Genomic DNA, 20,317 nt, shown 5'->3' with positions numbered 1-20,317 from the left:
TTACCGGAACAGCCTTCAGACTTTGTTTCTCCACTGTTACTCCCATACAGTCTATTCTTTTTGTTGTAGTCGGAGTATTTTTAAAACCTTAATCATGTAATATTTCATTGCTTAAATAGTGCTTTTCATTGTGTTAAGAGTAAAATCCAGACTCTTAACTAAATACTTCATAATTTGATTCCTGCCTCGTTTGGTACTGCTCTTCCTCTCTCACTACACCCTAATCATACTGGTCTTCTTTCCACACCTGGAATGTGTCAATTTCTCCCCTACCTCAGGGCCCCTGCACATTCTGTTCCTTCTTTCTAACTCCTCTCCCTCAAGTTTTCCCTTGGCCTTTCAATCTGCGGTCCTAGTTCGGATGTTAGTCTCTTCTGATCATTTTATTAAAACGTGCCTTTCTCCACTTCAGCTGTCCCCTCCCTTCATCACAGTTCCATAATTACTTTGTTTACTAGTCTGGTTACTGTCTTTCTCTCTCTGGTAGAATTTGGGGTAGGAAACTTGGTGTTTTCATAATTCTTGGAACATTGCCTAGCAGATGGCAGAAGTTCAAAAGTATGTCTTGAACGAAAAAAATTAGTCAATCCAATCAATAAGTCAGTCCCTAGAGTATTTTAAATAGAGACTGAAAAAGCATTTGGTAGGAATCAAATAGAATTTAAACCTGTCAAATGTGACAGGAGTAATGATTTTTAGGTCCTACCCAGAGACTCTGTGATGATTGTATAGTGTGTATTTGTTACTATCATTTGTTACATTTATTGGATTACTAATCAGTTTCTGCTCCAAACCTTTTGTCACCTTGTTTCCTGTCCTTTGGCTTATGTTGGTTTGGGATCTGTCCCTGGTGCTAAACAGGCTTGCATCATGGTTCAGGTGTGGGTTCATCAGTTTATTCATTCATTTATCTGCTAGGCACTAAGAACACAGTGAATAAGAGGTCGACATATACTGTTAAGTTTTTCAAGGGACTTGACTAGGAAAGGAAGTGAAGAAGTAGAGATAGGTCATTGCTGGAGGAAGATGTGAGACTGAGAGGGATTTTAGTGGTGGTGGTGGGGTTTTTTTTGTTTTTTTTAAACAGTATAGGCACATAAAGGAAAATTATGCCAAAAAGTTTTAAAACAGTAGTCTCCCACTCCTCTTTCCCCTTCCAAATCCCCAGAGGCAAACATTTTCAACTGTGTGATTTACATGACATCACGAGGGTTTGATAAGATAATTTTTAAACTTCAGAATATAAACCTTTACAGTTTTAAAGAAAAGCAATCATTCCTCTATATTTTTTCTAACTATCATGTATTTTAAATTTCTGTCTTAGCATATATTTCATAATTATGATACACTTTTTGTCTTATAGCTGGAATTATTTCTCTTCTGGATGAAGAAGAACCACAGCTTAAGGTATGAGTCGAAGAAAAATTAACTGGGCTTAGTATGTATACTGTGAAACTCTTTGAATTTAATGATATCCGTGTATCTTCCATCATTTAAAATAGCCATCCTGATCAGCCTATACCCAGTCATTGAAATCTAGTTCCCCGAGGACAGTATTTCAACAACAGCAGTTGGTCGTCCCTATAGTTTAACAAAGCTAAGGTGAATAAACCTAAATATGAGACCTGAATACCCCCTACCCCTCAGTTTCTTTATGAACAGCACAAAAAGTTTGTTTTTTATGAGTCACATACTTTAAAATTATTTTCATTTGACAAAAATTTGAAATGTACTTCAAGTGGCTCTAGATACTTGAATTCATTTATAATCAAACTAGCCACCTGAAGTCAACTCTGTATATTCAAAGAAGAAAAACATTATAAGGAATGATGTTATATGGCTAGTCTGATGTTTGATGATTGGAAACAGGAAATGCGTGAACCCAAGAGAAAATATAAGTCAGTTGGTAAATTTTGATATTGGTCATAGATTAAAAGTTTTAATAAATATGACAGAATTTGGCCATTGGTTTGTTGGAAACTTTATTTTAAAGCAGTGTAATGGAAAGTCTGTCTCAAAATTGAATTTTGATTTTATCTTCTACAGGAATTTGCACTACACAAATTGAATGCAGTTGTCAATGACTTCTGGGCTGAAATTTCTGAGTCTGTAGACAAAATGTAAGAAATTACTTTATTTCTATAAATTGCAATAAGGTAATTAACTTTAATTATATGTGGACGTGGGTCTTATGGTTTATAAATTCATTTAGACATTTACTGCTGCTAAATTGTGGCTTGAATATTTAGATTTGGGATTTTTAAGGAAAACCGCAGTTTGAACTAGGCCTATACTTCCTATTCTTTCAGAGAAGTTTTGTATGAAGATGAAGGTTTCCGGAGTCGGCAGTTTGCGGCCTTAGTGGCATCTAAAGTATTTTATCACCTGGGGGCTTTTGAGGAGTCTCTGAATTATGCACTTGGAGCAGGTGACCTCTTCAATGTCAATGATAACTCTGAATATGTGGAGACTATTATAGGTAATTATTTTCCATGTGCTAAAGCTTTATATTGTCAGCTGCTTTCTTGCTCTAGTGCATATAGCATTTTTTCCCCTGAGTTACTTTTTGATGTTGCCAGATTTCATTTTAATTGGAAGTTCATAAGCTTTCCACAATAATTTTATGCAGGCTGAGATTTTAGATCTAATTTCCAATTCTGTGCTTTATTATTTTTTGACATGAACTGTAACATTAATAACTAATAATGACATCTCACAAAATATTTTATGATTGAATCTTATTCAGAAACAGCTAACTTAACACAATGATAGACATCTCTAAATTATTATTAGTAACAAATGATAGCACTTTATAGAGTTATTTCTAATATAAGAAACCATTATTGAGTTTCTCCATTTTGCTAGGCACTATACCAGTCATGCTTCACACTATGGTTTCTTCCACAGCTGCTCTGTGAGGAAAGAACTAACCTTTTTTTAACAAATGACAAAACTTGGTGTTTCAAGATGATAAACACACATGGCTATTAAATAGGAGTGTCAGAATGTAAAACCCAGGCTTGCTTACTTCAGAATCCACAGTTTCTACTAGTAACCATTGTTTTCTCATTTATTTATTTTTGAAGTGAGGGAGCAGCACACAGGCAAGACTTCTTGTTCTCTATCTTGTAAGCTGAACCAACTATGTAAGATTTTGTTCAAAGATTTCGTATTTTTAAAAAGTGTTTGAAAACTTCAGATCTAGCAGATTAAAGAAGGAACAGCATACCCTTCAGACATGTCATTATGAATATCAAACTTTAGATATAGTCACAGAGAGCCCAAGGGTGTGTTCTCTGTCAAGAATATACAGTATGGATACTTTTTGAATTGCCGATTAAGAGGAGAGCCGCATTATTCATCTGAACCCTAAAAAGGAGAAAGTTGGTATTCTCTTTCAGAAATTGGGAAATGCTGCACAAGGTTGTCCAAAGGGGTACTTTCAAATGTCCCTGAAGTTCTAAGTAGGATTTTCTACGTTCAAGTTTTTGCTGTGATGGTATGAAATGGTTGCAGGTAACTTTATTGCTGTTGGGGGCTCACTGAATTGGAGTTTTCATCTATGACTCCTATGGAAAGAACAGATGGTTTTAAAGAATAGACCATATCATTTGAAACCAGAGCACTTTCCTACGTTAGGTTAGAAATGGGCGGTGAAATACACATCTCTTTTTTCTTATTTGAAGGGCTTTTTTGTGCATATTGATAATTTTTTCCAAAAGTGATCTGCAAGTGCTTGCAATGCTATCATTTTAGAAATCATGCTTTTAAACAGGACCATTGGTCCCTAAAGAGCTACGAGGTAGTAGTAGATACCTTCCCTGTCTCTAAACTGTTTATCATCGTAGCCCATAGAACGTGATTGTTGATCAACAGGCAAGTTCGGTTTGCTTTTCTCTATATGGAAGTAGGGTTCACCCTTCTAGATTTACAGGAACTGTTAGAATGGATTTTCTTTTAACGACAGTGAGATTTGTGAGAGGATACACAAAATATAATTTGGGAAAGGCTTCCTAGTGTTTTAATATCATAAAGGATACATTCTGAAAATTCAAGACTAATAAATCATCTCCCAGTTATGGTAAGACTTTTACTGAGAATGATTCTAAGATATAGTTATGACATAAACTTGCTAAATGAGAGCACAAATTTAAAAGTAGAAAGTACATTTTTCCCTCTCAGTTATAATCAAGGAAAACTCCCTAAATTCTATAAATTTGAGGTTCCTCTTTAATGGGATGGAGATAATTTTTTCTCAATTAACTACATTTGTTTCAAAAGCTTATATTAAAGCCTGATGAAGACTTTCTGGAACCAAAATTGTTTAAGGTCTACTTTGTGACTGCCACTTTGTTCTTATTAACTGTACCTGAACCTGCGTAATTCTACCTAAATGGCCCTCGAATGTGGTATATTCCAGTTTATAAAAGTCCTTTGCTTCCCCCAAAATGTAGACCCATTTAACACAGGCCATCTAGTGGGCCAGCAGTTCTTTATGCTCGTTCAAATCATTTCTGTTCCCTGAGGCTCTAGTTTGCAGCCGTTCTTGTACCCTTTGAAGGGGAGAGTGACAAGCCAATGAGTTATAAGAGGATAATTATTGTATATGTCAGTCGCATGTATATTTAATGGTGAGTGGCTATTTATCTTCTGTATGAAAGTGGAAGAAGGCTTAGAGAAATTCCCACTTTTGGTTTTTCCTAAAAGTTTAAGGTGCAATTGCAAAGTAGTATAAGTTGTAAACTTAAGTATTTCTCATCTAGTGTGCTGTTGGCACCCAAATCACGGTGAAATGTGAAAGCCAAATTGTGCACATGTACCACAATGAATTTTACCGCACATATACCGCATGAATTTTCAGACTCCCAGGGGCAGGGGTGTGTGACTAGCCTCCACCCACACCTCACATTGAGACAGTGACTATTTCAGTTGATGTGCTAGAATTGCTGGAAAGGTTTTTGGAAATCTTTGGAATTGTCTTTAGAACATGTGGCACATTTCAGGTCATTTTACCATTAGTCCTCAGAGATGATTTTCACATGGCCTTTTCTCTCAAGGAGCTAATAATTTCATTCATGTCAAGAAGTCTAATAATTTATTGCCATGTGATAATTGCTTCAATAGGTCCTTTTTAATATCCTCATTAAAGGCAAGTGTTTCTTTTTTGAACATGAAACAGCAGCTATTTGTAGCCAATTCTGTTAAATAAGCAACTTAGTCATGTTGAGTAATATAATTTTGGTCAAAAGTAATAAGATAGAAATGTTTTGAATAATATTAGAATTAGCGTAGAGCCCTCCAGTGTAATTGTTATGAAGGAAACAATGTTGGTTGGAATGTATAACTTCTAGTATTTAAAACTTTTGAAATTTGTTTATTACTCTATAGTCATTCTGTAAATTTTTTATAACTGTAGGCATTGTCCTTTCTGGTAGTTTAGCCCAATTTACAAGGTGATCAGTGTTATTTTATTTTCTCCATAGCAAAATGCATTGATCACTACACCAAACAATGTGTGGAAAATGCAGATTTACCTGAAGGAGAAAAAAAACCAATTGACCAGAGATTGGAAGGCATTGTGAATAAAATGTTCCAACGATGTCTAGATGATCACAAGTATAAGCAGGCTATTGGCATTGCTCTGGAGACGCGAAGACTGGACATCTTTGAAAAGACTATACTGGAGTCGGTAGGTAGATAATTTGATTTTAGCGATTCTTGTTAGAGAATCAGCAAAGCAAATTATTAAAACAGAATTTCATGGGTATGAAGAGAAAATCTAGTTTAGAAATAATAAGGTGCTCTTTTGCCTGATGTTTTATTTTTATAATTTATACATGAACCTTGGCTGTGTTTTGTGTTCATCGAATATCTGCTTTTATATTACTGCATTTATTCCTTTGAGGTCTTGAACAGGGAAGTTGCATTAATTGCCCTGCCCTTTCTAAGAAGATCGTATTGATAAACTGCTATATTAATGTGTTTATTACGGCTCAAACTGCAAATGAGATTATGACAATTCTGTCACCAGCCAAAGAGGACAGAAAGTTGCAAGACTGAATTCAGTGGACAGTGATCTGCATGCCCACTTTGCTGCCTCACCACCTATCCGTTTCCGTGAGCTGGTTCTCTGCATTCCAGCCATTTTGACTTCCTGTCAGCTGCTAGGTGTATGCTGCCTTGTTCCCTTTGCCAAAAATATTGCCTCTCGCAAAAATATATCCTTTTTTTCTTTACCTGCTTTATTCCTGTTCAAGATTCAGAGTTCAGCTCAACTGATACTTGTTTATAGATTCTTCTGTCAGTCCCCACCACCCATACCCTCCTCAACCCCAACTGCAAAGACTAGGTCCAATTCTTCTGTGAATCCCTTGGCACCCTCCTATATTTTTTACATAGTGTTTACCACTATAATAATTAATTGTATTATAAGATAGTTAACATCTGTGTTTCCCACCAGATTATAACCTCCATAAGGACAGATACTTTTACCTTACTCACCACTATGTCTAGCTGTGGTAAGATTTGTTTAAATGAGTCAATGAATGAATCACCCAGTGTGATAGAATGGCCCTTGTTTTACTTTGTTTCATTTTTGTGTAGTTGTAACCTCTCCTTGTCTTTATGCTATGAATAGAATGAAAATACTTGTTTTCATTCATTCAACAAGTATTTTTTTGAGTGCCTACTATGTGCCACACACTCTTATAGGCACTGGAGATACAGTAGCAAACAATACTAATAGTCCCTCCCCAAATGGAGCAATCCATTGGAGGAATAGGCAGCCAGGCAAATAATTAAAGGATGATAAATGTTTTAAAAGAATAAAGCAGAGTAAGAAATGCATCTTACTTTGCTTCCCAATATACATATGCACATAGACATAACTTAAGTTTTGTGAAATAATACCTATTTTTACTACTTGTAACTGACATTTTTAAATTGTACTTCATTTTAAAAAGTGCTAGTTCTAGTAAGTTGATTTCATACACTGATTGGTCACGACTCACTATTTGAGAAACATTCCTGTAGCTCTTCAGTGTATCTATTTACAGTGAAGGGCTTTTATAGGTTGGTATCTCAAACACTGGGCATGCTTTGGAAAGCCTTAAGGTAAATGTATATAGTCTGTAGTAGAAATTTCCACCAGCCAGATGTGACAGCACTCAAAACTTGAGTCACTCAGAGCTGAGTAACAACAGCTCTGTCACATTATCTTCCTGGCCAGAGAGTATAGGCAGTAAGTCATGAGGAAGTCCAGTGGCAAGATTGGAGGCAGAAAAAAACTTCAGCATAGTTGAAAAACATAGCCACTTAGTATATGGACAGTTATATCTTTTTAGGATAATTAAAAGCATCACTCTGTTATAGCATACTGTGTTCATATAGTGATGTTCTTGGATGATCACTATATATAAAATGTTTTCAGTCCATTTTTTCACGAAGACAGGGAAATATGTAATTTCCTTTTAAGATTTACGTCTAAAATGGTTACAGTTTTTAAAGTTTTTATTGTTGAAGGGGTTTAAATATTTGTCTGGAATCACTAAAGAATATAGATTAAATAATTGGATTTCTGAATAAACATGATGCTTCAGTAATGATGTATCTTTAAATTATTTCTTTCAGAATGATGTCCCAGGAATGCTGGCTTATAGCCTCAAGCTGTGCATGTCTTTAATGCAGAATAAACAGTTTCGGAATAAAGTACTAAGAGTTCTAGTTAAAATTTACATGAACTTGGAGAAACCTGATTTTATCAATGTTTGTCAGGTAATTACGTTCCATTCCATTACTTTACACTGTACTGTTGGGCTGTGCCTCACCACATTATATCATTTTACTTTTTATTACATCACGTTACTATAATGGTTTCATATATATATATTGGCTGACCTTCACAACAGCCCTGAAAAGATAAGGTATGTAGTTTACATATCTTTTTACCTGTACAAAACATAATGTCACAGAAATATAAGCTTTTTTGTTATAATCCATTCTTTCTATGTATTATTTTTTCTTTCAAAAATAATCCAGGCATTTAAGGAAATTGTGGAAACGAAGATTAAAAGGTAGAAGAAAAGATAAAAACATGTTATGTGTTTTATCATTCAAAAAAGAATTTCAAGTGAAAAAATTATCTTTAGTTTCATTACCCAAAGAGAACCAAAACATTTGGGCATATTTTTTTTTTTATCTCTTTTCTTGTATGAATTTGTTTGCACATTTTTTTTTTTAATTTAGACAATACAGAAAATATATAAAATAAAATGTATCTTTTCCTTTCTTTGGGCCTTTTCTCAAAGGTAATGCCTAGATGTTTTTCCACCAATTATTATTGATACATGTCTAGCTGCTGCATTCTTCTCAGTGGCTACATTGTATTTTATTGACAGTAAGTACACATTGGTTGGTTTTTTGTAACAGTCATCACTGTATAAATTTTTGTATTCTCAAAACAGCATTTTATCACACATTTTGTTTGTTAAATGTGTTCTCATTATGTGTGTTCATCCTCTATACATTTTTGGAATTTAAATCAATACATCATTTTTAATGCTTTTTTCAATGCTGTTTTTTTAATGCTTTTTAAAGCAAGTTTGAAACATAGAAAAAGCTGGAAGAAAAATATCCCATTTATGTCTTCCAAAGTGAACTTAACATTTTAGTGTATTCCCTTTCAGTTTTCTCCATAAAGGTTTTGGAGTTTTGTTTGCTTCTTCATAGTTTTTAATAATTTTTTAATTTTTATAGGAAAAACAGTAGTCTTCTATCCTCCTTGTGTATTTCAGTTTTATTTCTTAGAAGCAATTTTATTTCTTTTAGTTTTATTCCTTGTCCCTTTAAAAATTTTACATTTAAAAAAATGCAAACTATATCAATTATATATGTCTTTCAATTTAACATTTTTCATGTTCTAACTCTTTACTGTGTAGTAGTCATTCAATGGATGTACTCTGCCTTACTTTATTATTGGTCATTCGTTTCTATTATTTCCTATTTTTTGTAATAACTTTGATTATATGTTCATTTTAAAACTCAATTATTTGCTACTGAAAGAAAATTTTTAATTTTTAAAAGGAAAATTCTAACATTATTGGATACTTTTGTTAAAACATATGGTAGATCGTAAGAATAATTAGAGAAATACTTCTAAATGGTCTTTTTAATGCCTCGTGTCCTGGCCCAGCACAATACAATGAATGAATGACTCCTACAGTTTATAGTAAAGCAGAAATTACAAGTTAAGGAGGTCTTAAATGTAAATTATGGGTAAGATTTAAAGAAGCCATGATTTATTCGCCAACCAGTTGTTGAATACTGTTAATTGCCAGGCACATAGGACCTGTGACTATAATTTGTATGGATTTTCTTTGGAAGGCAGATGTAATTTTCAGGAAAACTATTTCTAGTGCCAGGATCAGAATTGGAGTGCTCGACTAGCTGGTTAGTCTGCCGCAGTTTGCCTATGCTTATATTTTAAGAGTTTCCATATGTTGACTGTCACTCTAAGTATCTTGTAGACAAAGTTTTTGATTGTTATGTAATTATTCTTTATCTGCATTTCAGTGCTTAATTTTCTTAGATGATCCCCAGGCTGTGAGTGATATTTTAGAAAAACTGGTAAAGGAAGACAACCTCCTGATGGCTTATCAGATTTGCTTTGATTTGTATGAAAGTGCTAGCCAGCAGTTTTTGTCATCTGTAATCCAGAATCTTCGAACTGTTGGCACCCCTATTGCTTCTGTGCCTGGATCCACCAATACGGGTACTGTTCCAGGATCAGAGAAAGACAGGTATAAATACCTTTTTCCGCATCAGAACTAATTGAACAATCTTTTTCATTTTGAAAATAGGTAAAATGTTCATAGTTTGCATGTTTTAAGAATAAATTTTGCCATTAGCTTTCAAAGATTGTAAAGTCTTATTAAAGCTGTTCCCTTTTGCACTGTGCTGGGCACATTAAGGAAAACAAAAAAAAATGGACCTCTTCTGGAAAGAAATGGAACTGATATTCCGATGGGGAGGGCCTGCCTGACAGCGTGTATGCTACTTAATTAAATAAATTAAAAATCTCAGATGCGGTAGGTAGGCTAGATTTTAGGTACTTGAGTTAAATATTTGGAAATAAGAGACATTTTCAGTTTTTTATGCTTTCATTAGAACTATATACATATCAGGGTGATATAGCATTAGATTTTATTTTCCTGTATTTTGTTACACATTTAAGCCACTTGTTAAAACGTTTAACTTAAGTTTGTCTTTGTCGTGCCTGCATTTTTTCCTTTTAAAGTTGTCCATGTAGTGGTGAAAGTTCTCCTCAGAAACGTTAAACACGTCATATAAAATTATGTCTTAAAGATGACCTACAAGGCCGTACGTGGTCTGTCCTCTCCATACCCCTCACCTCACCTCTTGCTACTTCCTTACCACCTTCAGATCTCACTGGCCGTCTTGCTGGTCCTCAAAAACACCAAAAACGTTCCTGCCTCAATAAGGTTTTCCTGAATTTTAGCTTTTAGTATTTGTTTTTTTCCCCTTGCTTTTTCTTCTGTGGAGTCTCTTGTTCTATATAAGTTGTGTTTTCTTTGCCATCGTTTATATTTGCCAATTTGTTTGGAATCCTTTTCAGCTCTTTAATTCTTTTAATTGAATAATAAATACGTCATAATTATACGGGTCAGTGAGTTCTGGCAACATAAACACTCATGTAACCATCACCTCTGTTATTATCCCAGAAATTTCCCTTGTGCCTTTTGAGGTCAGCCCCCTGCCCCTGAGGCACCACTAGTTAGTTTTAAGAGTTGTTGGGGCTCCGACTGCTTCACTTCCAATTGGTCTTGTAGCTGTTGGTGGTGTCTGCACCTGACTGTGTTTGGGTAGTTCAGGGGATACCTTGTCACCTGGTTATATTGTATTTATTGTCCATGCATTTTGCTAACCTAGTTAGTTGCTTTGTGTGTTTTTATGATTTATTTGGAGGAAATTCAATAACTGGGCTGCCTCCATCTTAGAATCTTTTCTGTTTCTTGACAGCAATACTTATGAAGTAATTGAACATTTTCTTCCTTGTAAAATATTTAATTCAAACATGGTTCAGATCTGCAGTTTGATAACAAGTCACCCACATGTCCTATTCAGAAAAGATTTATCAGATTGGTAACGCTGATTCTCTTCATTTTAGTGACTCAATGGAAACAGAAGAAAAGACAGGCAGCGTGCCAGTAGGAAAGACACCAGAAGCGGTAAGTTGAAGTTTTGAAGTTGAGATTGCCATTTCACATACACTCCCACAGTATATTATAAATTGCTTTAAAGTGTTGCAGACTTGTTTTTAAGGATGTTTTAAGGAAGTCTTTAGGTTTGATAGCAAAGTCGTTTTTATAAAAATTGATTTTCTGTAAAAAGTAAAAGTTTAAAGACTGGTCCCAGAAAGCACTTAACTTAGAAAAAATCAAATCCTTAGATCCTTACTAAAGAATGAGCTCTGTCCTTAATAACTCTGAATTACCTGTCACAGGGAGAGAAAAATGTATAGCCTCTGTATAAATGGCCACTAATCCTAGAGAGGGGCATTTTGGTCATCTTTGTTGCTTTTCAATGTTCGGGGTATGTGGAAGAGTCGGGTAAGTGTTAGAGCAGTGGTCTGTTGAACATAAAAGTTTCCTCCATGAGGACTCTTGGTTTCTGTTGCTCAGGTATATAAACTTCAGCTGTTCTTCACCCAGATGGGTAGTTAGTTGTCTTGATGGCTTGGTAGTTCATGAGATCATATATGTGTTGACTGAAGATGCTTTCGGTTTTCTCAGTTTAGATTAAGGGCTCCTCACCTAAGGTATAAATTGGCTCTGTATAGAATAATTTTCCTTGCATACCATCAGTAATTAGTTATTTTATAGCTTTTTTATTATTAAAATATTTTACATTGGCATCTAGTTCGGAATGAATTTCATTCTCCTATCAAGCTGCTATCATATCTCAGTGGCATTTAATAAATAAATAATTCTTTCTCTAAAGCAAGTGATACATGAGTTTTCTAGATCCTATTAAAATATAAGTGTGGTTGTGTGTATGAACTCTGAGTTTCACGGCTTTGGGGCTGTTAAAATAAAGTTGGCTTTGTGGATTGCAGTAATATATGAATTTGCATTCTGTGTTTGTTTTGTCAGAGTCCAGAGCCCAAGGACCAGACTTTGAAAATGATTAAAATTTTAAGTGGTGAAATGGCTATTGAGTTACATCTGCAGTTTTTAATACGAAACAATAACACAGATCTCATGATTCTAAAAAATACAAAGGTAGGAAATTAATCTATAAAGGAGGTTTTTTTCTTATATTTATTTCTTTGTCAAATATAATTATATTTATTTCTTATTGAACACTTTGTTGCATTTTATTCCTGATTAAGGAAATAAGTAAGTTTTTGTAAAAATAACAATGGGAGAAACTCTTATATTTAACTGTTGAAAAAGGGAGTTAATTGAGCTGTTTTTGTTCTAGTCTCTCATTGGGAAGTTTAGTGGATTTTTTAAAATTTTCTTTAGCAAACTTTATTTTAATGTGTACATGTAGCATTTGGACAGATAGTACAGCCAACATTAATATAGTTTACGTGTCTGTTTTCCTACTGAACTACAAACTTGAGAGCAGAGGTTCTTACCTTATCGTATCGTAACCTTTTGAGATATCGATAACAACGATTGTTCATATTTTAATTTTGAACAGGTAATATATTCATCTGCTTTAATATGAAAATATATAGCATGAAAAATCTTCCTTTCTTTGTCTCCTTTACCTAGTACCCTTTCCCAAAGTCAATCTTTTTTAAAATCCATATTTGCTATTCTATTATTAAACATTTGATTGAAGCATATGTAATGTTTCTCCAAACTTTCAATACAATTTTTACAAATGGCAAAAAGACAGTTACATAATTTGCATTTATGACAATTATTTGAAACTAACCTTTATAATATAGTCTCATTAAAAATAAACAAAATTGGCGGAGAATATCTCTGACATCTTGCCTCTCAAGACTCGCCTCCTATATAAGTTCCCTTAATAAACTCTTGAGGTAATTAAAAATAAAAATAAATAAATAAACAAAATTACTTTGGTAACTGCCAGAGGTGCAGTGCCAGAGAGGTGCAGCATTGCTCAGGTTATCCCAACACCTCGGGTACCTTGGGCAAGGTGCTGAAGAGAAGTTGTAAGTTAAACTATCCAGAAACCCAAAACTAGAAAGCCTACTGCCTAAATTAACCTACCTAAATCTACTGCTAACCTCAACACCACAAATAAAGCTGAATTTGACTTGCTCGTTTATATAAACTGGCTAGTTAATCTTTATAGAGAAATATCCAAGATCCGTATTTTAAAGATCAGTTAAATTCATGTTTCACCACAAAACAGGGCCTCCGTGTGTTCACGTGCTAACTTGCACACACATGGAATACTTTGCCAATGATAAAAATTTGTATTTGTTTTTGTAGGATGCAGTACGGAATTCTGTATGTCACACAGCAACTGTTATAGCAAACTCTTTTATGCATTGTGGGACTACCAGTGACCAGTTTCTTAGGTAAATATGCTCGAAGGTTTCCACTTTGTTTTAAATCATCTTTAACGGAGACTCTTTGGACAGTGTTACATGGATGTGGAAAGCTTCCCCTGCCTGACAGTCCTGAATTTTAAGTGCTATTTTTGCTGTTTTATATATTTTTTATCAATATGCCTGCTTGTTTTAAGATAAAATTAATTCCCTTTATTAGTTGGCTCAACTATCAGCTTTGAATGAAATATATTAAGCTCAGAAATTTAGTATAATTTTGCTTTTGTTCATAGTGGAATTATATATCATACATTTAAAAAAAAAGTCTTCACAATACTAAGAAGAACTTAGGGGGTAAAATAGAATCAGCAGTAATTTGAGATCCATAAAATGAAATGATTTGTATCCGTTCAAGGTAAATTTTTAATGCTTTGACTTTAGCGTTATATAAAACTTCATGAAATTTGTTTCAACGGTATTGCTACATTTTCTCTTCTTACAGAGATAACTTGGAGTGGTTGGCCAGAGCCACTAACTGGGCAAAATTTACAGCTACAGCCAGTTTGGGTGTAATTCATAAGGTAATATACACTGATCAGTGTGCGCAGGCATCAGAACAGAGCAATTTTTCTGGAGTTAGAAAAAAATTTTACTATAATTTATCGACAAGTACTTTTTGTTAGATCAGTCCTCTTACAGGGAAGGATAAAGTAAGATATTAAAATACATATATATGTATTTTTAATAAAAGATGGAAATCCTTTTCTTATGAAGATTATTTCTTAAAGGACGAATTAAAATTAGTTATTTGTATAGTCTAAGATGAATTCGAGGAAATGTCATAAAATAAGGGGAAAAATTGAGGCATTTGTTTCTAAGCAGAATATGACCGGGTGTCTTAAAGGCTGTTCTCTCTTTTGAGTGATAAAGTTGTGTAAGAGAGAACTCTACTTCAGCAAGTGAACATTCTAGAGAAAAGCAGTGATCATAGAAAATGTAAGTTCTTTTTTGTCTTATTTTCTCTTAGTGACACTTTTGTTGTGGCTCCAATTTACAGGGTCATGAGAAGGAAGCATTACAGTTAATGGCAACATATCTTCCCAAGGACACCTCTCCAGGATCAGCCTATCAAGAAGGTGGAGGTCTCTATGCATTAGGTCTCATTCATGCCAATCATGGTGGTGATATAATTGACTATCTCCTTAACCAGCTTAAGAATGCCAGCAACGATGTAAGTGTTAGAATGGAAAACTAAATTTCCATTACTAGAGAGTTCAGGAAAACATTATATTTGCCAAATTGTTTTAGTGAATAGAAATTTTGTGGGATTTGGGAATTTCCAAAACAGTACTGTTCTCATAGAAAATTTTTTTAAAAAGGTAATCTCCTTTCCTTTAAGGTTAAATTGTACTTCTTAGCTCTTTAAACCATATGACAAGCAAAATAAAGTGCAAGGTATTTGTAAAACACTTTGTATTCCCACACTGTAGAATCTTGCCGTGTTATAACGGTAAATGCCCTTAGTGATCATTTAGTCTAATCCCACCATTTTACAGGAAACTAGGGCCCAAAGAAATTGCATATACTCTCTTAGGAGTCAGAATTCTTGCCTGTTTTGATTGTTGATAATTTTTTAAATGTAGAAGTTTTGAACAAACTTAATAAGTAGCTCTGTCTTATTTTAAGTTACCTTGGAATAGGATTTTAGACTTGAACTTTTATGTTAGAGTAAACTCTTCAGAAAGCTGTTAGGAGAGTAGCTGAGTGAGCCGGAAAACTGTCCTCCGACTTCAGTGAGAAGGTTGAGGCCAGTAGGATGATCTGTCTCAGCTAGTAAGACCCCTGTCCATAGGTCCAGTGTATATCTACACATACCTTTACTTCATTTTTTCTGGTCTCAGATAAAAATTTTCTTATCAGGCAAAGCTTTTTGATTGCCAGCAACAAAAACCTCTGATTAACCTAAGCAGGGAGTTTATTGGAAGTAGCTTATAAGTTAAAGGAAAAGCTCATAAACCAGTTCTCACACAGGTTAAGAACGAGGACAGCTCTAGGGATCTAGGTAACAGGAACTAATGGACTTGTCTGTTCAGATCCCTACTGTCAGGATAAATGGACTTGAAACACATTTGGTTTGCAGGTCATTCCACTTAAAGAAGGAGCATGTGATTGGCCTGTCTTGGGTCATAGGCCCACACTTTGGCTAGAGGAAGGTGGGAGCTTCTTAAATGACAGACCCACCAAGGAGTATTCCCCAAGCGAGATTGTGGCGCTGTCACCAATAAAAGGATACTGTGCATTCAAAAATGACAGATGACCACTAAAGTGTCCCTCTTCAAGTAAAGACCAACTTTTGCTCTTGACCCCATTTTCTCCCACTTTATTCACAACCACGTTCCATCCATTAGATACCCTTTCTCCTCTTCAGCCTCCCTCTGTGCTGCCTCCTCCTCAGCCTGTAAGCTTATTCAGGTCTCAACTGTCAGAAAAAACTTTCCTTGACACTTGCTTCTTCCCTTAGTTGTCTTCCTTAAGTAAACTTACTGAAAGAGAGCTGTAGTCTCCACTTTCTTTTATTCGCTTCTCAACTCACTATTCTTTGGCATTAGCAAGCACCATTCTTTGACACTGAAATTGCTAAGGTTACCACTGGCCTTCTGAATATCAAATTCTTTGCTCATTCACACTAGGCCAACTGCTCTATATGTTTAATATCAAAATATATTTTGTAATTAGAATGAAAGCTTGGATTTTAAGTACAGCGTACCAAATCAGTGGAGCCCATGCTTTTCCCCTAGATTGTTCGACACGGTGGCAGTCTAGGCCTTGGTTTGGCTGCCATGGGGACCGCACGCCAGGATGTGTATGATTTGCTAAAAACAAACCTTTATCAGGATGATGCTGTGACAGGTAAGTGATTCTTTCTACAGGCAACAAATTTTAGGGTTAATTAATGTAACCGTAATGCTTATTTTCTACCTATTATAGCCTCTTAAAAACCTAATGGCTTTCTCTACTTGAAGAGAGGGTGGATTTTTTTCCCATTTGTAAAACTCATTAAAATATGTTTTGTAATATTGAATAGGCTTTTAAAAATTGTATATTCTTGTGTGTGTCTGTATAATTGACATTTGCAAATAGAAATTTATTAGCGTGATCTACTTGTATCTTAGGGTTATCTATACTGTGGTAATAATGTAGAAAAAAATGTCATAATATCTCTTTTGAAATCACTGTAGAATTTGATGCTGCCTTTAGTCAAGATTTAAAAGGAAAGTACCTATAAATATAGGGATGTATTTCCACATTAAAAAAAACCCTCCTTTTTGCCAGATAGTTTGAAAAAATGCTATAGGAAGCTAATGATTATTTTGATAGTCTATGTTAATAGGTGCCACTTCCAATAGGACAGTTTTATTGACTTTACGTGCTATTTATTTATTTATTTATTTATTTAATATTATGATGATATTGACTAATGAAATCCAGTAAGTTTCAAGTGTACAATTCAGCAGTAAGTCATATATATTTTGCATTGTATGTTCACCACCCGTAGTTAGATTTCTTTCTGTCACCACATATTTGACCCCTTTTACGACTTTACATACTCTTTAATGTTTTACTTTTTACTCACTAGGGGAAGCAGCAGGCCTGGCCCTAGGTTTGGTTATGTTGGGCTCTAAAAATGCCCAAGCTATTGAGGACATGGTCGGCTACGCACAAGAGACTCAACATGAGAAGATTCTTCGCGGTCTCGCAGTCGGCATTGCATTAGTCATGTACGGAAGGATGGAAGAGGCTGATGCTCTCATTGAATCTCTGTGCCGTGATAAGGTGAATTTATCTTCTCTCTACTCCCTCACCTTGCTGTTATTGCCACCATTTACAGAAACACTTACTTTCACTGAAAACTATCTCTGTGTCCTGAACACCTAGCTACATTTGTTGACAAAATTCATAAGATGTATAAAGCCTAATGGACTTTTAAAAAAAAAACTGATTAGAAGAGGCGAACAGGAGTAATTTGAGGATTTTAAATTGAACGAAGACTTCTGTGATTTTCAGATAAGAGGTCAAGAAAAGTTCTTCAGAAATTTGCAAGTTGATTTTTTAGAAATAATGTTTTTGGAATGATTTCATATCCATTTGAAAAGATAAAGTTTACTTTGTTTTTTCATTAAAAAATAGTGCCAATCTCTATACATACTTAACTTGAGTGAGTTTTTTTTCCATTGCCTTTTGTTTTGTTTTTACAATAGTATTGGTTATGATAGGTAGTCGGTAATATCGTCCTCTATGTTCTGATGAAAAGAACCACTGCTATAGTTTATTGATAAAACTATAAATTATTTTGCTCAAATATCAGACTCCATGTCTCTTCCACTCAGCGCTCAGTGCCCTAGATCTAAATGATAAGGTAAAAAAACAAGTTAGAATGTGGAATTAGAAATGAGCTTCTCTGTTGTCCATTTGACAAATGGAAGTTGAGTGTCACAAGACGATACGTATTGGTATTGAATTTGAGTTTATACTTCCTAGAAAGTGTGAAGCAGGAAAGGCATGTTGCACAGAATATTGAGAATTACAAGCAATTAACTCCTCCCTTATTAGCGTCTTTTATTTCCCCATTCATTTAGAAAATATAACCACAAAAGTGTTCTTGAGTTCATTATTTCCTAAAACAAACTTTCCTAATGTTTGCTCCTATGCTTGTTAGACTGTAAAAGTTAGTTTTGCAATGATAAGCTGATGATTGATGTTGAGTTATTCTTTCTTAGGATCCAATTCTTCGAAGGTCTGGAATGTATACTGTAGCCATGGCTTATTGTGGTTCAGGTAACAACAAAGCTATTCGACGCCTGCTACATGTTGCTGTAAGTACTTCGACCTTTCTTGGGGATGGGCTGGAAGGGCAAGTTTGCAGGTGGACCCTAGGGGTCTAGGTGGGTGCAGCACCCACACCACGTGACCACCATCAGTGGTCTTGGGTTTGGATTCTCATTCACAGGACACAATCAGCCATAACCTAGCACCAGATTCACTCAGTTTTTCAGAAGGATTTAGGACAAGACAACAGTATGTCAGTATGAATGAAAGTCCTTAGTCATTCAGATGTGACTTCTGAACCCCTACTCCAAGGAGCACCCTCATTGTAAGGGACAAGACTACATGAGTGTGTGCAGCCGCCCTGGGATTGGGAAATCTAATTAACAATAGGAACCACTTCTTTGTACAGCCTGTGAACTTAACTTTCAGGTACCCCCCACCCCAAGGGACATACTCTATTCCAAGAGACACATTGCACAGGAAAGTCAATGCCCATGTTTTCCAACAGGCTTTTTCCACTTATTGTCCTAATCCCGATATAGATACCAACGATAAATAACGTTGCCTGGTAACACAGCAGGCATTCCATATATGTCTTAACTCATTAGGTTTCCACTGTTATGGTGCTGGGGAAAGGTAAACCCAAAGTCATCTTCTCTTGCAGAAAGGGTTTAAAACCATCATTAACTCCTCCTTCCCAGAGATGTTCACATCCCACAGTATTTATTAGTAGTTTATCCTTTATCAGTGCATAATGTGGTACCTTCTAAATGTCTGTATTTTGCTTGAACTTAGGACATAATGTTTTTCAAAAATAACATTGAAGGAATGGTTAGATTTTCAATGTAGCCCACAACAGCTATAATGCAACAGAAATAGTCTTTAAAAGTAGCCTTGAATCTTAAACATTACCAAGTTGGAAAGGTTTCTAAGCCCTGAAATGAAGAAATTCTCAGATGAGTTCTTCTAAATTGGAGAAAGACATTCTAATAAAGGAATAACATATTAAAGAGGTCTAATTTGCATTTGAATGATTTAGGCCTCATATGAATGTAGCAATGGAGTGCGGGTATAATGTAATCATCCTTTAAATTTTTTCCTAGGTAAGCGATGTTAATGATGATGTCAGGAGGGCAGCTGTAGAATCACTTGGGTTCATTCTATTCAGGTAATAATTTCTAACTTCTGATTCTATTTATATTCTATTTTTTTACAGTCATTAACTAAACAAACTAAAATATATGAGGGATATATCTAAGTCCAGAGTGAGGACCATTTAACGTTTATATTAATACTGTGCAATTGAAAAAGAAACATACATGTCTTGGGATTATGAGAACCTATTTGAGAAGCAGTAAAATAACTTAATTATTATTTATCTTTGTTTTTTCATACCATTTCTGCTTATTCACTTAATTTTTAAAATCCAAGTAATACCTTCAGTATTCCTCTTTCCATGTATAGTGGAAATTCAAATGGGATGCTGTCTGTTACCCAGATTTATAGAGTTCTTGAAGCTTTTTCATGAGAGTACAAGGTTTGTTTAAATGAAAAAAAATGCACAACATTCGTAGATTTAAAAAAGCTAGTTTGGAATTGGAGATTTGGAGATGCCTTTGGCAGTATGACATAGTTTTGATGAAGAGGTCATACTGCCTGGGTTGAATCCTGGCTCTGCAACTTATTAGCTGAGTCTTTCAGATTGTTATTTAGCCTCCTTGAGCCTCGGATTCCTCATCTGTAAAATGGGTATGATAATACTTACTTGAGAAGAGTGATTTTTGACAGTTAAGTGAATTAATATCTAAAACCTTTTGGACCGTGTCCGGCAGTGCTATTTGAGTGTGTGTCAGTGGACATGGTGGTGGTGGTGGTGGTAGACACAGTAGTCCTCCAGCAGTTCTCACTTTCTGCTCAGCTCTGATCTTAACACTGTTG

The 20,317-nt window shown here is 34.9% G+C and overlaps 1 protein-coding gene across 2 annotated transcripts in view; it reads left to right on the top strand.

Annotated features, from left to right (window-relative positions):
• Positions 1 to 20,317, top strand: part of PSMD1 (proteasome 26S subunit, non-ATPase 1) — a 79,948-nt gene that overhangs the window by 1,399 nt on the left and 58,232 nt on the right. The window contains exons 2-16 of one of the 2 annotated variants that reach the window (XM_039855848.1): positions 1,364 to 1,407; positions 2,047 to 2,120; positions 2,310 to 2,479; positions 5,484 to 5,689; positions 7,630 to 7,773; positions 9,571 to 9,797; positions 11,186 to 11,246; positions 12,171 to 12,299; positions 13,494 to 13,582; positions 14,055 to 14,133; positions 14,610 to 14,783; positions 16,351 to 16,462; positions 17,190 to 17,386; positions 18,331 to 18,426; positions 19,483 to 19,547. In XM_039855848.1, the coding sequence (XP_039711782.1) occupies positions 1,364 to 1,407; positions 2,047 to 2,120; positions 2,310 to 2,479; positions 5,484 to 5,689; positions 7,630 to 7,773; positions 9,571 to 9,797; positions 11,186 to 11,246; positions 12,171 to 12,299; positions 13,494 to 13,582; positions 14,055 to 14,133; positions 14,610 to 14,783; positions 16,351 to 16,462; positions 17,190 to 17,386; positions 18,331 to 18,426; positions 19,483 to 19,547 (1,867 nt within the window). The remainder of the gene's footprint in view (positions 1 to 1,363; positions 1,408 to 2,046; positions 2,121 to 2,309; positions 2,480 to 5,483; positions 5,690 to 7,629; positions 7,774 to 9,570; positions 9,798 to 11,185; positions 11,247 to 12,170; positions 12,300 to 13,493; positions 13,583 to 14,054; positions 14,134 to 14,609; positions 14,784 to 16,350; positions 16,463 to 17,189; positions 17,387 to 18,330; positions 18,427 to 19,482; positions 19,548 to 20,317) is intronic. The other variant, XM_039855849.1, reaches the window with a different exon arrangement.

This window comes from Pteropus medius, unplaced genomic scaffold (assembly GCF_902729225.1).
Source record: "Pteropus medius unplaced genomic scaffold, Ma_sr-lr_union100, whole genome shotgun sequence".
Lineage (NCBI taxonomy): Eukaryota > Metazoa > Chordata > Mammalia > Chiroptera > Pteropodidae > Pteropus > Pteropus medius.
Note: the sequence above shows the minus strand (reverse complement) of the source record. Positions and strands in the feature narration are given on the sequence as shown.